The sequence below is a fragment of the Bombyx mori genome, chromosome 18 (assembly GCF_030269925.1).
Source record: "Bombyx mori chromosome 18, ASM3026992v2".
Classification (NCBI taxonomy): domain Eukaryota; kingdom Metazoa; phylum Arthropoda; class Insecta; order Lepidoptera; family Bombycidae; genus Bombyx; species Bombyx mori.
In genome coordinates, this window is record NC_085124.1 from 9674317 (window position 1) to 9690999 (window position 16683).

General features: G+C 35.6%; 1 protein-coding gene and 1 long non-coding RNA gene across 3 annotated transcripts in view; both read right to left on the minus strand.

Annotated features, from left to right (window-relative positions):
- Positions 1-16683, minus strand: part of LOC134200577 (uncharacterized) — a 481544-nt gene that overhangs the window by 203288 nt on the left and 261573 nt on the right. The gene's annotated exons all lie outside the window — the stretch shown is intronic.
- LOC101743267 (uncharacterized) overlaps positions 1-16683 on the minus strand; it is a 117114-nt gene that overhangs the window by 60206 nt on the left and 40225 nt on the right. The window contains exon 5 of the mRNA XM_062673703.1: positions 9269-9415. Coding sequence (XP_062529687.1) covers positions 9269-9415 — 147 coding nt within the window. The remainder of the gene's footprint in view (positions 1-9268; positions 9416-16683) is intronic.

Below are 16683 nucleotides of genomic sequence, written 5' to 3' on the forward strand. Positions count from 1 at the left end.
AAGAGCTATTTCATTCCACGTTCTCGTGTGTTTAAAAATAATAAAAGTTACTAAACTAATTTTTAAGTTATTGCATAGATTTTATTGCGGGCCTTGAGCGCGGTGACCGAATCATGAAATTCCGTAACGAAAAAACCTTATACCCCTCATTCCGCCTACCTTGTAGCTCGCGTTCAACACATTCTCACATAGATGGGTGAACGAGCTCACGGCCCACCCGATGTTAAGTGGTTACTGGAGCCCAGATACATTTACAATTTTTTAATGTTTAATATAGCGTGGTCTTGTTTTATTATTGTTTTAATATTAAATTATCATTGTCTAATTATAGTTGCATAAGTTGATAAAAAATGCTATGCAATAGCTTTACCGCGGCAGTTCCCGAGTGCCACACGTTTTTTTTTGTTATATTGTTTGTTATGTTGGTTGGTTTTGCTGTAAGCAAAATATTATTTGAGGTCAACAGCGATTTGGCTGTGCTCTCTGGTATTCCTTTTAGCCATGAGCGATGGTGACTGTTCACCACGATAACCTCCTCAAACTCGTCTACGTTATACGGCTATAAAATGTACGGTTTGAGTATTCGGTCATTCAAATACTTATTTTCGTACAATATAAGCATTGATGAATGTAATTCTAAAATTAAGATGTTACGATTTAAATGAAGAATTACGTTGAAAACATATGCTGGTATAACGTTTTACTGGTCTTGTGAGGCCGCGCGGGTAGGTACCACCATCCTGCCTATTTCTGCCGTGAAGCAGTAATGCGTTTCGGTGTGAAGGGTGGGGCAGCCGTTGTAACTATACTGAGATCTTAGAACTTATATCTACACATATGTACACATATGGACTTATTGTTGTCTGAAATAAAATAAATCATTCATTCATTCATATCTCAAGGTGGGTGGCGCATTTACGCTGTAGATGTCTATGGGTTCCAGCAACCACATAGCACCAGGTGGGCTGTGAGCTCGTCCACCCATCTAAGCAATAAAAAAAATGCTATGTAGAAAAAATATGTTTTGTGTCAATGTTATCCATTTCATTATTTGACGGTATGGTAGCTGATACAGATACAATCAATTCTACGTTCCGTGGTACGAAGATACTAGGTCGATTTTAGTTGTATGATAATAGAAGTAGCCAGGTCACCGTATGATGAAGCAAATGCTACATTATCATATGAGATGACTTTTGAATAGGGCCGTCGGAGGAGGCGAGACGGCGGGCGCCTGTTATAGACAATATGAGGCGAGCCGATAAATTGAAAACGTGTGTTGAATGAGATATAGCCGATGGACTCGGCCCCCGTTTGCTCAGGCCGACCCGTCCGAGCAAACTTTTTAACTGGAATAATGGACAAACAGTCGTTATTGCCTGGAGATGGCTGGATTCTGAAGTGCAGAAGTGGGTTAAATCAATCGTGTAAAGAGACGGAAAAGTAAAGCTTCAAGCGGATTTCTTTTTGAAGAGTGAATTAGGATAGTGTTCTTTAATTTTTTGAAACGAAGTTCTTTATGGGACGATGCGGAGGGGTATGCTAACCGGGAAACAACGTCCGTAACGTAAGATTTTTATTAGTAATGCACACAGTGTACGACTTAACTTTGTAATAACGTACCAAAAATAACATATTTTTTTATCATTCATTGATCACGATCTCAGAGCGTTCGTTTGCGCAATACACTAACTCTTATGCAAACAACCGTGAATGAAGTGTACCATAATAAGTTCGCACGTTACCGAATGACCGTGGGTTGTTGCGAAACCTCCACTTTTATTTGCTTTTATACCTCGAATAGAACTTAAAATTAATATTTTTATAATAAGGAACTTCATTCCTATCCGGTGTCCCACGAAACCACACATCATTTTTTAATTATTACCTACGCACTTTCTGAAAGAGGCGTCGACTAATTATATTCGCAGCTGAATTACGAGTGTAGTAAATAAACTGCTAGTCCGTAAGTCATCAAGGCCATTTTGAGTTTGCTCACACCAATCGCTTGCAAAGTTTAGTTCCGTTTGAGGTTTCACTCGAAAAAGCCGCTGAAGGAGCAAGTCAACCAATGAGACGATGTCTCGCTGGTGCCGTGTACTCTAAATAATCCGCTTTGCATAACCAATGTTCTACGAAGTTCGTCGTCTTCGTCGAGTCTCAGTTTAAGTTCTACTACTCCGTGCTAACACTCATTATGCTTTATTTATATTGGAGCTCGTGTGCACCAGCTTACTTGGAGCAGTTTTGAATTTTTAAAACATGATATTGGACTACGTTTATTGAGCTTACGTTAGGACCGGTTTTAGTTTTGCTTTTAAGTTAGTTAATCTATATATATCAAAATGAATTGCTGTTCGTTAGTCTCGCTAAAACTCGAGAACGGCTGGACCGATTTGGCTAATTTTGGTCTTGAATTATTTGTAGAAATCCAGAGAAGGTTTAAAAGCTCGGAATTATATAAAAACAAACAATTTTTTTTTTCCTTTCATGTGTCCCCTTTATGTGTCTTTTATTTATCGATTGACGCACTACGAAGTCTGCCGGGTCAGCTAGTAAACAATATTATTAGAACGTCGGATTCGAGATTTTCGGATTTTTTTGTTAAATTTTAAGTGTGTGTTGTGATTTTATGATTTCAATCATAAAACGATAAATTGTATTCATATTAAACCACAAATTGTTGTTTATTCAACCGCAATTATTACAACGCTTCATCGGAGTGAGGAATGTGAAACAGTTTTTGCTGTTTCGATTTAAGTTCCAAAATTGTATTCGAAAAAGGAATTAATTTGTTTATTCATATTTACATTCATCTGTTTGTTTTTTGAGTCAAATACCGCAATTAACTTCGTAATTGCAATTTCAAATAAGTTGATCTCAAATGAATCGAGTAATTACAATCGAACCAAATAAATTATGCAGGTTTTCGTTTGTCTCATGTGTATATTATGTCTGTGTCACGAGACAGGAATAATGACAGCCGAATTTGAATGCACAATTAGTTTAACAAAGAGGCTGATTCCGTTCGGAAATCGAAAATGGGGGATAGTAATCAAAGCCACTAAACATTTTTTTATGTGTAAAGAGCTTCGAAATTTGAAAGCTCTAAGCACACTTCAAATGCAGCAATGTAAACCTTTAAAAAAAAGATGTGTGATATCGTGGGACAACGGATAGGAAATTCCTTATTATAAAAATATTAATTTAAAGTTCTATTCGATGTATAAAGAAAATAAAACTGGAGGTTTCGCAACAACCCACGGTCATTCGGTAACGTGCGAACTTATTGTGGTACACTTCATTCACGGTTGTTTGCATAAGAGTTAGTGTTTTTTTTTTTATGATGAAAGATTACTGGTGGCCCGGAGGCCTTTCCAGTTTCACCAGGACAGAGAGTTAGTGTATCGCGCAAACGAACGCTCTGAGATCGTGGTCAATGAATGATAAAAAAATATGTTATTTTTTGTACGTTATTACAAAGTTAAGTCGTACACTGTATGCATTACTAATTTGTACGTTATTACAAAGTTAAGTCGTACACTGTGTGCATAACTATTAAAAATCTTACGTTACGGACGTTTTTCCCTGTTAGGGTACCCCTCCGCATCGTCCCATAAGCAACTTCATTCCAAAAAAGGAAAGTTTTTGGATGTATGTGCTAACCTCAGACCTGAGATCTATCGCAGCAAATGATAATAGCTTTAAGCCAAAATACGCAGTAGAAATTGATTTGTTTAGAACTCCATGACGAGCACATGGTCCGAGTGATAATAAGTAATCACAGTTGGTCATTAGCAATGTTAGAGACACAGCCAAGCTGATGTCTACCTTATGTGAATAGACTAACATGACAATAAACTAGCATAATAAAGTAGGCTTTCACAGTTTCTTTGTATTTTATATGAAGTTTTGAATCGAGATACTTTCAGAATATCATTAGGGCCGTCACAATGCTATTAAATCTGTACATGTAAAAGTACTGACTAAACTGAACTTGAACATTCATTATAAAATCAAGCGACCTTATATTTATTTAACGGTAGGCAGCGGCTTGGCTCTGCCCCTGGCATTGCTGAAGTCCATGGGCGACGGTAACCACTCACCATCAGGTGGGCCGTATGCTCGTCTGCCTACAAGGGCAATAAAAAAATATTTATAAAGTCGCTTGATTTTATAATGAATTTATTTCCAAAAGGTATCTTTTTATTTTGCACATTACTTAAATTCATTGTTCAGTAATGTACGTAAAGGTTTGATTTATATTGATAGACCACTATAATTATTGATAAATAATAGGAAATCTCAACATGCTCATTTTTTTTTATATAAACGGTTTTCTGGAAGACACTTCTTTTTGCGACAAGACCGCTTGTTGTACAATTATATCTACATGTTGACTGTTTTTGAATGTTAATTGGTTTCGTTGTGCAATTAAGTATCTCTCTCTCTTTCTCTATCTTTCTCTCTCTTTCTCTCTCTTTATCTCTCTCTCTCTTTCTCTCTCTTTATCTCTCTCTCTCTCTTTCTCTCTCTTTATCTCTCTCTCTCCCTCTCTCTCTCTCTTAAATATAAAAAATAAAAGAACTAAATTATTGTGGACGAACAAGTATCTAAATATCATCTCGCATTTTTAGTTAAGTAAGTAACTGAAGAGAGTTGCAAAGAAGTGGAATGAAAATAAGTACCTCACCCAATTAAATATTTGTTAAGAAATCAAGTAATGACTAAAGTTTTTAAGATTTATTTTCGATAAAATGAGTACTGCTTAAACTTTGGCAAACACACTTACGTTTATGCCAATTAAAAAGCTTTCGTGTATTGCGAATCGTTCCTTATTAGACTACTAGAAGGTTTTTTCTTCGAACAGTTATTTTGGCTGATTACACTTATTTATTTTTTCATTTATTTATAACTTTACAACTATATTTTCTCGGATCACTCAATACAGTGGTTTTAATCATAATTAATGATTTATTATGATATTATGTGTGATACAGATTAGCACTATCCCATCTCTTTCATCCAAGCCTTGGGCGGGACTCGATTGCTCTCAGTTAGATTTCGTTGCTCTAACACTCTTACACAGCACTGTAACAATAACGTATCCCAGGTTGTGCGGTTGCTATTAGAAATATATTTGTCGGTAACGGTCATTAGTTTGGTAGCTAAACGAAACGCAGCACGATTCCCGAGAGATGGCAGCACGATTGCGGTATCGTCGGAACTCGGCTAACTTCGTGCTACGACAGAGTCTAGCCGATGGAGGCGCGTAGACGCCATTACACACTGAACAACCAGCCTTCTTGAAGAGCGGTGTCTCCGTCCTAAGAACTGTCATTCGTTTACGTTTGCTAACGTCAAGAGAAGATTTCTAAATTGTTCTAAGACAACAAACGTGATTCGTGTACTCAATAATATCTCTTAGCTCGATCGCCCTATTCGCCCATACGATGTCTGACGATGGTGTTAATAATTGTGGTCTCCGACATATTTATTCTACGTAATCCCACAGTTATTAAAAAAATGAAATAAATATCGACAATCAGAGTATATCATTTAATGTAACCTTTTAAAATTACACAGATCACAAACAAAAACGTTCATGACTAAAATTCCAATTGTTTCATGAATTTGAAATACGATTCAACGTTTTCAGTTACCTTTTAATTAAATTCAAAGTTCACTGAATAAAATGCACTCCAACAGGAATTCTGTTTTTAGCAGTTATTTTGTAGCGTAAAAGTATATTGATTATTTTATTTTTGATTCAAAATAGCTTCTGCGATAGCCTTCAAATCGGAAAGCAGGATTACACTGTGACAGAAATACTTAGTAGGTATCTGAATATTAACGAACTAATGGTATATTTTTTAGAGCTTACAAATAAGGTACGCAATAGTGCGTAGGAAAATAAAATAAACTACAGTTTTTTATGATTGATGCATTTTTAGGACTTTACAAACCGATTCTTAGCGCAGTTCAATTTTTTTCTATCTAGTGCTTGTAGCGTCGAGGGGCTGTTTTAGCTTGACCGGGTATGTAGACGTACTCACGGGGCTCAGCCTGAGCAATTTGGCATTTAGCAAGAGTAGTGCTACGCTGAATCTACCACTGCATTGGATTCGCGTCTCTATTGAGTAGTGATAAGAAACTGAAAACTTGGTTCTGACAAAATATTTGTGTGCATATATATTTTTAAATGTACGTATAAAACATAAAAAATTAGTACTAATGTACGCGATTACGTAGAAGAAAACATGTTGTCATCGCTAGACCTTTAACAAAGAACTGTTCAGCAGTGGCTATGTAGAATTAAGTAGTTTTTTCATTTAAAATTAGGAGATAAATGATAAATAAAATTAAACTATAATACAATGATGTATAGTAACAACTAGCAATGGAAACGAAGCTTAAAAAAAATATCAGAAAACGCGCGTGATTACCAGCGCAGATAATATTGAAAAGAAAATATAGAGGAAACAAAAAACGGGGAATAAAATGCAAAAGGCATGCGAGTATATTGTGTCACAGGCTTTTGTTCCCTATTTCGTATACCTTTGTACTCGACAGAGCTTTTACAGTCTGTAGCGTTATCATTTTACGTACGAATAAAATAGATGACAAGAAGAATTTTGGAATCGAATTTTTCATAACTCAATAGGTCCTATTTGTGCATAAGATCTGCTTCTTTTTGGTGTTAGACAAAATTCAAATAAAGTCGAATATTATTGATTCGTGTAACATAAAAAAATTTGATTTAATAATGGTTATTCACTGATGGTAGGGCATCACCACCCTGCCTGTTTCTGCCGTGAAACAATTATGCTTTTCGGTTTGAATGTGTGGCAGCCAGGTACTGTAAAAACTTAAGACTTAAAACTCATGGCTCGAGGTGAGTAGCGGCATTTACGCTGTTGAAATCTACGGGCACCGGTGACCACTTAACACCGGTTGGGCCGTGAGCTCGTCCTCGCATCTTAGGAAAAAATAATTGATAGTCAATTCAATATAATCTGCTTAATTTAAGCTACTATTACGGTTTGATATCGCGTTTTTTACTGTTATCCTACCTATTACTTCCGACAAATCGAAAAATCGTAAAATTTTGAATAAATACATGTACGTTGGCTCGTCCACCCATCCGATAAAAAGAATAAATACGGATTCAATCTTCTGGTTTCAAAAACACTGACGCAATAGCCAGAGTCGTCGAAATATAATCCTCGTTTCAATTAATTAAAGACTTTTCAACGGAATTAAATCTAAGTGCTCACGTCGGGCCAGTAAAGGACCTTACATATTGTATAAGGTGTTCCGGAGTACGAAAAAGGGAGGGGAAAATTTAATTTTCATCTCGACTCGCGGTTAATGTGACAGGGGGAGAATAATCCCCCTTCAATTCTCATTCGCGTTATCTGAGACGCTAACTTTAGGGCCGTGTGCTTGCTGTATACAAAACTTTTGATAGATTTCCGAATGTTTTTTTTTTGTATTGTGTTTTTCTGTTCCATTATTCAATTCGCATTCGTATCGTGTTCGATAAATTTACGTCCATTTTTATTATGACAGTCTGTCTAAATTATGTAAATGGATTAACTGAATATCTATTTTCTGTTTTATGAAAAAAATATTTTCTAGAGTGAACTGATAAAAAAAAACTGCATGATTTGGTAGCTTCGAATTTTTTTAGCAAAACATTATTAAATGGCGAATCGTGCTATTCTCGTTCTTATCTAAAAAATTATGTTTGAAAGGTAAGTTTGTATGCAAGCGTAAAATGTGCTGAATAAAGTAGAAGTTATTTGTATTGAAAATCTCATTTTTAGCAATTCTAGCAAACAGGACACGTATTCACACTGTCTAGGTACGAATCTTTTTATGGCTCCGTTACAAATAACAACTTATGCGTATTACGTGTCCAAATTTTGTATTTGTAAAATATTTGATATATAAAGCAGTTCTTAGCTCAACCAGCACGATTCTAGCACCTACCGGTGTTTCATCGGTTAGTGTTCAAGATCATTGCTACTGTAGTAAGCGCGACTTTCTTTTCATTTTGTTAAATGGAATCTTTCTAATATTAAATGATTTAACGAAACCATATAATAGTTTACAAGGCTCTCCTGATATTTATTGGCTATCGGATTTTATGAATATCACAAAGTAAATATCGCTAACTACCTTGAGATAATATGTTTAAGTCTAAGAACTTCGGTTTCTGCTTATTTTTAAATGGACAGTGGATTGTCCACTTATTAAGTAAAAAAAAAAAAAATACGCCGGTAAGAGTAACGCCATCTATCGCCGAATAGTCTAACGAATATAAAAGGATCTAGTAGTATCTAGAGCGCTCGAGAAGTACAACGCCATCTATTGTTAGATAGCGGAAACACAATACTCGACTTATGTGGAATATTCTCGATAATTCTAGGGTTCAAAGATTCCGTTACATACTATTACAAAATTCCTTACACACATACGTCTGAAAAGCGTATTAAAAAACACAACAGAATAAAACTTCATCGATCGTATGTTCGTATAAAGACAAATGAAAAACATAACTCTAAAAACTCTGCCACTTAAAGCGAAGTTAATAACATTTGGCGTACGTTGTCAAAGACGTCTTTGTTATTTTTTTATTCGTTGATGTACGTTGTGTACGCTTTGGATGCACGTTAAAAATGAGTTTTTACGTAGACTTTATTAAATTGTAAACAAAAAGATTCATTCTTGATTGTGATATGAAAGGAGCCGCTCTCTTGAGTTTGACACACGAGGTAGTGATATTGGTTGTATTGCCATAATGAGTATTTGATAGCGACATGACTGTAATATTGACCTTATATGTTCCGACTCTTACGGAGCGAGGCTCAATGCCAATTATTACAATAAGTCCATCATCTAGCCTACATCTAGCCTACATGTAGATATTCTATTATCGAGGATATTTCAGATGTAAAACAGTAATGTGGTTTGTTTGAAAAAATGCGTTTTTGAAAAAAATCGAGAATTCTATCTCATCTTTAAAAGTGGAGAGTGGTATTCACGTTGGGATGTCTACGTGGTTCGCCAGCCATTTAACACTAGAGAGATTCGTGAGTCTGTCTACTAATATAATTTATTTAATATGTACCTATTGCCATAAAAATTGCAAAATGAATTTGTCGATTTATAAACAAAAAATTGCGCGCCTTCTACTTTTAATTGTCACGGAAATCAGCAGATTTCTTATTAATTTAGATTTTACATAACGTTATCAACTTACCTTCTGCATTTTCACGATCGGGTCCACTGTCATGTTCGGATTCAGACTCGTCCCAAATAGTATCGCTCGCTATCTTCTGACGCGAGCACTCGATCCAGTAGCCGGGTGTCGGTATCAGATTGTGAGGGTACTCCTCGCAAAATTCATCTGTAATTAATTATACATTTTAGGTCTATATTGATTTCACATTTAGCTTGGACTTAGGTTAAACTTGTCGATTGTAATTCTCATTCTTATTTCATTACTAAAAATGGGTTAAAGAGAATTTATATCTTCATATTCTCTTGTCTTTAGTGTTAAATGTAATTTTTTTCCTTTTTTATTCCTTCGAAACACAAATGATTAGAAACTCCATATTTTGTGGATGGTCCAAAACTGTTAGCGCGTTGGCTCTATTAGACGATAAAATTAACAACATAAATACTGATATTAACTAGGTGTGAAGTCTCAGGTAGACGTGATTTTCATATGATCAGATAAGATCCGGGAACAGCGGCCGAGGTAATTATAGAAGTTGCCAGAGAAAAATCTAAGCTAACAAAATAGCCTAAGGGAGCCTTTTCGAAACCTTTTTGTGGACATTACCAAGCAGGATTAGGGTGGATCGAACGGGTTCCAGACAAATAATCCGACCAGAGTTTGTCCGGATTTTTAGTAAGCTCTAATTGAAAATGTTAACTCATACAAAAATACAAAAGGTTTTTTCATGAATTCAGGATCTAATTTGTTTGGTGGTTACAGTATCCAACATTGTCCTACTTTTATTCAATTTAGACGAGAAAGTGTTCCATATTCCATATTTCATATTTGTAACCTTTTTTTTCCCTACCTATGCTGATAGCCTTGAGAGGCTATTTCAGCTTGACCCTAACGTGTGTAGGTGAGTTCACGGGGTTCAAGCCGGAGTGTTGCTAACACTGACCCTAGCAAGAGCAGTGTTTCGCAGAATTTGCAACCAGTATTCCATATTTGTAAAGAATTAACAGATATTTCTATAAAACCGTAAGTTACTTTTACCACCACCCTGCCTATTTCTGCCGTGAAGCAGTAATGCGTTTCGGTTTGAAGGGTGGGGCAGCCGTTATAAACTATACTGAGATCTTAGAACTTATATCTCAAGGTGGGTGGCGCATTTACGTTGTAGATGTCCATGGGCTCCAGTAACCGCTTAACACCAGGTGGGCTGTGAGCTCGTCCACCCATCTAAGCAATAAAAAAAAAATTAACAAAGTTAGTTCAGTATAGAGACGGATATGCAACATCAGAGTGATATAAGTCGAGGTTATAACTACGAGTAAGTACAACGTCCCCTTAATCTCTCGGTAATAGTAGCTTCATTATTCCTCCCCCTAATTCCTATCTTGAATACGTGCTGTTCAAACACAATTGACACTCGAACTTATGTTTCAAGGTGAGTGTCAGAATTCGCTTTATGGCATCAGTGGGCTTTGGTGAGTTTCTCATCATTATCAAGTGAGTTTCTCATCATTATTAAGCTAATCGCGATTAATGAGAATTAATTCAATTTTGCTTGCGAAGGTAAACATATTGAGAAAAGTTCAACTATGACTGGTGATACGATGTTTTTGTCAACTAGCATGATTGGTTACCATCATCCGTAGCATTTATGTTTTGCGGTATGAACGGTAAGATAGCCATAAGGTAGGATATGACTTGCACTTTCTGTCTCAAGACAGGATACAGCAATTGCTTTGCGGTATCTTTGCATCGTGTAGCATGTGTATAGTGAGCACACTTCTGTGTAATAAAAAAAAAGATGTGTGGTGTCGTGGGAAATCGGACAGGAACGAAGTTCCTTATTATAAAAATATTAATTTTAAGTTCTATTCGAGGTATAAAGAAGATAAAACTGGAGGTTTCGCAACAACCCACGGTCATTCGGTAACGTGCGAACTTATTGTGGTACACTTCATTCACGGTTGTTTGCATAAGAGTTAGTGTATTGCGCAAATGAACGCTCTGAGATCGTGATCAATGAATGGTAAAAAAATATGTTATTTTTGGTACGTTATTACAAAGTTACTGTGTGCATTACTAATAAAAATCTTACGTTACGGACGTTTTTTCTCGGTTATGGTACCCCTCCGCATCGTCCCATAAGGAACTTCGTTCCGAAACAGTTCATAATTTAATTATACGAATAGTATATGAATGAAATTCTTTCGTAAGAGAGTCAGAAATTCCTGAGTTTCAATATAAATTCATATTCGCTCAAAGGTAAATTAATCTGAGAACAAAGCACCACATATTCTTTTAAACAAAAATGCCGAAAATAAACCCAGGTAGGCGACTTTCAATAAACTTTTCATGCAGAAAGCGCGGCCTCAGGAATTCATGTGTCATGAATTTTGAATAAACAAAACGAGGGCCTTTCGTTTTTATTAATATTTTCCCACTTACCCCTGTGTGGAAATCTGTTCCTAGTAATACCGTTACCGGACCTATGGTAAATAAATTATTTAAATGATTTGAATATTGAAATAGAAATAAAAGAAGTTTTTAGAGAGCGGCGTGCCATGCAAGAATGCGATAATGCAGATAATAGTTGGTAATTATATTCCTGTTTGGAATTAGGGTACCTTTATAATTACTTAGGTACTTAGTTTTTAAATGAATTTACAAAATTATTCATATTCATTAAGGTCAGGTTACCTTTATTCAAAAGGTACCTTTATTCAGTAAGGTCACTAACACAATATGAGACTGATGTCTTGAAATAAAAGGTTTTTATTTTATTTTTATTTATTAATAAATCTCTGTACTCTTTGTTGATATGCTGAAAACGGAAAAACTCAAAAGAGTTGACTTTTGCAAATAAGTTTGATACTTTTCAACGTAGATGGTCTTAAATCGTACCAAACGGTCTCCGTAGTGTCACATCTTCATCCCAACAACTAAATATTCTGCCATCAGTGAGGATCTTTATTGAATATTTTATGCGGATACCCAAAGTTCTTTGGGGGAATGATAGAAAATTCTATTAAATGTTTTTATCTAAATAAATTCATGTTAATATTTGTGCACATAGAGTATCTATTAAAGGTTAAATTTTAGCTTAAAATGCACTCTCTCCTTCCTTGTGATTACTGCTACTGAGCTTTCCACAAATGTACTATGCTATATTTAAGCAGACAAAGGTAGGCTTAATTTTGTTTTGTTTAAGGAGGATTGATTATTAACGAGTTTAGTTATACCACCAATTTTTCTTGCAAATAGTCAGGTTTTTTTTAAATTGCAAAATACAGCTAACTGCTAAAATATCAAATGAATTTACATCTTGAAGTGTCAGTGATTAGGGTTGAATTTCAATCATCGGGCGAAGCTTACATTAAATACCGTGTTGAAGATAACTTAACATAGAAAACATCTTGTGGATCAAATGATTTTGTTTGACAAATAAAAAAATTGTATTAAAGATACAAAATATACGTACATATTATTATTATTATGTACATTTTTTTGATTTGCTGCATTTCTTTTTAAAACAACATAATCATATTGTAAAGAAAAGAAAATTTTACATGATTCTTAGAAAATAAATATAGTCTAGGGTATTATTTATTAGTAAACTCTAACTAAGTCTTCAGTTTTGTAGTTCTGTCGGATCCCAAGCTGTGAGAGAATGAGTTCATTTCACTGTAAGGTAGAACACCAAACTCTATGAAAATACGCTTGGTGTTCATACTTAGAGTGAAGCGCATCTCATTAAGAAACAATCTTCTTTAAATCTTCAGTCTTGATACTTCGCAGACTTAGCTTGCAGATGTCATAGCGCTGATAATGACATAGTTGATATTCAAGAGCCTACATAAAATTAAGATAACTTTAAAGTTTTATATTGTTTCTTTAAAACCGTAAAGTTATTTTAATCATATCTATTCTCTGTGCGATGTATTGTTACTGTTATGTTGATTGGAAAATTACCGAAAAGTTTTAATGCAAATATTTAGATTTAACATATCTTGTTGTTCCGTAATGCGAATAGAACTAGTGGGTGAGATATATCAACAGTTTCTCATTTCAAAAAGTCTGCGTGATATTGGTTTGGACTTTAAACCCAAGGTTTATTTAAAACCCTAACTTATATCGTTTGCATATTAAGCTTAACTTATGTTTAATTTACGAGACCAATTCTACATCCGTATGTTTGGAATGCTAATTAAAATAGTTCGAAGATTTTTTTAATTAAATTTCTTTAAAATATAAATAAACGTAGTTACATTTAAACATTAAAATTATAATTTGCGTAATTACTGGTGATAGGACCTCTTGTGAGTCCGCACGGGCAGGTACCACCACCCTGCCTGTTTCTGTCGTGAAGCAGTAATGCGTTTCGGTTTGAAGGGTGGGGCAGCCGTTGTAACTAACTATATAGACTTGAAAACTTAGAACTCATATCTCAAGGTGGGTGGCGCATTTACGTTGTAGATGTCTATGGGCTCCAGTAACCACTTAACAGCAGGTGGGTTGTGAGCTCGTCCACCCACCTAAGCAATAATTTTTTTTAATAATAAATGTTCACAATTTGCAATTAAAATTTTTATATGTATATAAATTAAAAACTACGGCTAATTCGTGGTAAAGAGCTGACACAAGTCATAAAACCGACGTCGACACCGAATTAACATAATTATGACGAACAAGAGCGAATTTACCTTTTTCTTATTTTATGATACATGAGTGAAGCGAGCGCACGACACACCAGGTGTAAAGTGTTTATCGGAGCCCATATATGTACATACATGTCACGTAACAGGAATACTGCTACACACCTTGAGACATGAGGTCGATTTCTCAATTGTACTGCATAACGGCTGCCTACAAGTCGGATTTCTGCTTTTCGGTCATAAAAGGTAGAATAGTGGTACATGCCCGTATGGGCTTACCAGTAATTTTTTTTTGATTTTTTTTATTGCCCTTGTTGGCAGACGAGCATACGGCCCACCTGATGGTGAGTGGTTACCGTCAACCATGGACTTCGGCAACGCCAGGGGCAGAGCCAAGCCACTGCCTACCGCTAAAAATATTTGGTAAATTCATGCAATTTTTGAAATTTCAGGCGTGCTTAATTAATTTTTTATAAGGTCGATTCCATGCGCTATATGAATACCAATGTTTAGAGATGGGGCGTTTACTAATCTGTCAGTCGGCGCAGGTAGGTTTTTACAAACATCGTGCTGTATCACCGCGTGAAGGTTTAATTAATACCTCAATGTTTGTTTCGGTACACCGAGGGTAAGGGATGCACTCTCGCAAACACCCACCGTCGGTACTGATTGCCGACACGATAATATTTATTAAAAATCGCACCCGAAAAAAAAAAAGTGTGTCTTTGTAACAATTTTGTAGTACATACATCGGATATAAATTTAAAAATTATTGTATGATTAAAGGATCCCGTCCCGGTTCAATTTTGATTTTTACTCTATTGACTTTGTAAAACGCTTTTATTATTAAAGTTTTTCCTGTCTATATAATTATTTACCTATCTAAATTTGTGATGGAATTTGACGCCCGATTAGCTTTGAAATTTGCACACTAATCAAGGATTGATCACACTACAACAAATTCATTATTTTGTCTCGTTATTTTGACTAAGGTATAAATGAAAAAAAAAAAAAATGTTTAGTGCTAACATTATCTATTAAGTCGTCGTGGCCTAAAGGATAAGACGTCCGGTGCATTCGTTGTTGCGATGCACCGGTGTTCGAATCCTGCAGGCGGGTACCAATTTTTCTAATGAAATACGTACTTAACAAATGTTCATGATTGACTTCCACGGTGAAGGAATAACATCGTGTAATAAAAATCAAACCCGCAAAATTATAATTTGCGTAATTACTGGTAGGACCTCTTGTGAGTCCGCACGGGTAGGTACCACCGCCCCGCCTATTTCTGCTGTGAAGCAGTAATGCGTTTCGGTTTGAAGGGTGGGGCAGCCGTTGTGACAATACTGAGACCTTAGAACTATATCTCAAGGTGTGTGGCGCATTTACGTTGTAGATGTCTATGGGCTCCAGTAACCACTTGACACCAGGTGGGCTGTGAGCTCGTCCACACAACTAAGCCATAAAAAAAAAAAAACTTCAAGCGTGTTTTTATAGTTATTAAATTATACATTGCTCTTGAGACGAGCTAACTAAAGCCCATAACCATTACAAAGATAATGCCACTGCTTAACTTGAGATTTGACGTGGAAGTATCAGTAGTATTCAAATGCGACCGTCCCTTCCTTCAGACTTATGTAGATCTGCAGACGACTCGGTAATTCAGGTGATGTTAAGTATTTAATGAGATTTAAATACATCTTGACTTCCACTCACCTTAATTTTATTGCATTCTTTTTGTATTTATCCTAGTTTACAAAATGGAAAAGGTCTCGTAACTTCGCACTGGAAATAGGTCTATTAAACCGATTGAAATTTTGTAAAAAAATATATTTACTTATCATTTTTACACAGTTGCTTATTAATTAACTGGTAAAGCTATTTAGTATTTTTTAAATTAAAGCCTACCTTTTTTATTTTTTTATTTTTTTTTATTGCTTAGATGGGTGGACGAGCTCACAGCCCAGCTGGTGTTAAGTGGTTACTGGAGCCCATAGACATCCACAACGTAAATGCGCCACCCCCCTTAAGGTATAAGTTCTAAGGTCTCAAGTATAGTTACAACGGCTGCCCCACCCTTCAAACCGAAACGCATTACTGCTTCACGGCAGAAATAGGCAAGGTGGTGGTACCCACCCGTGTGGACTCACAAGAGGTCCTACCACCAGTAATTATCTTATCCAACCTATTTTACTACTTAGCTAAACTAAAGAATTATGTTAAAATAATGTACTAATAATTATTTACTTAGGATAAAGTTAATGTTTACTTATTACGTTAACGCAAGAATGTTTCCTAAACAGTGAAAAACTCATTCAATATATAATCTAGCTTTCGCTATATAAAGGTTTTCGATGAAGCAAAAACCTTCCGTGTCGGATTCCGTTGTAAGCTAGCCGACGCAAGTCGTGGGGTCTGAAGTTTGCAAATATATTAGAATCGGTCGGCACAAACACAATTTGGCGCTGTCAAGTCGGAACTTTCCTATGTGTTCATTGGCAGTTACGTTGCGTGACCGATATACCTTTAATGGGTATTCGGTTGCCTTATCCCCTTATATGCAGGTCGCACGTGTTAATAAAACGCCTTCTGTTTACCATATTATTCGTGTTGAATGCGTATTTTGACGAATAGTCTGTTATTTATACTAACGAATTTTTATTACTTCAATTGACTGTTTTGATATTTTAATTTTATTGAATAAGCCAATTAAACCCCGTTACCCTTCGTCTTGACTTAAAATAATAAATAAATAAATATTTACTAACAATCACGCCACGTTAACTG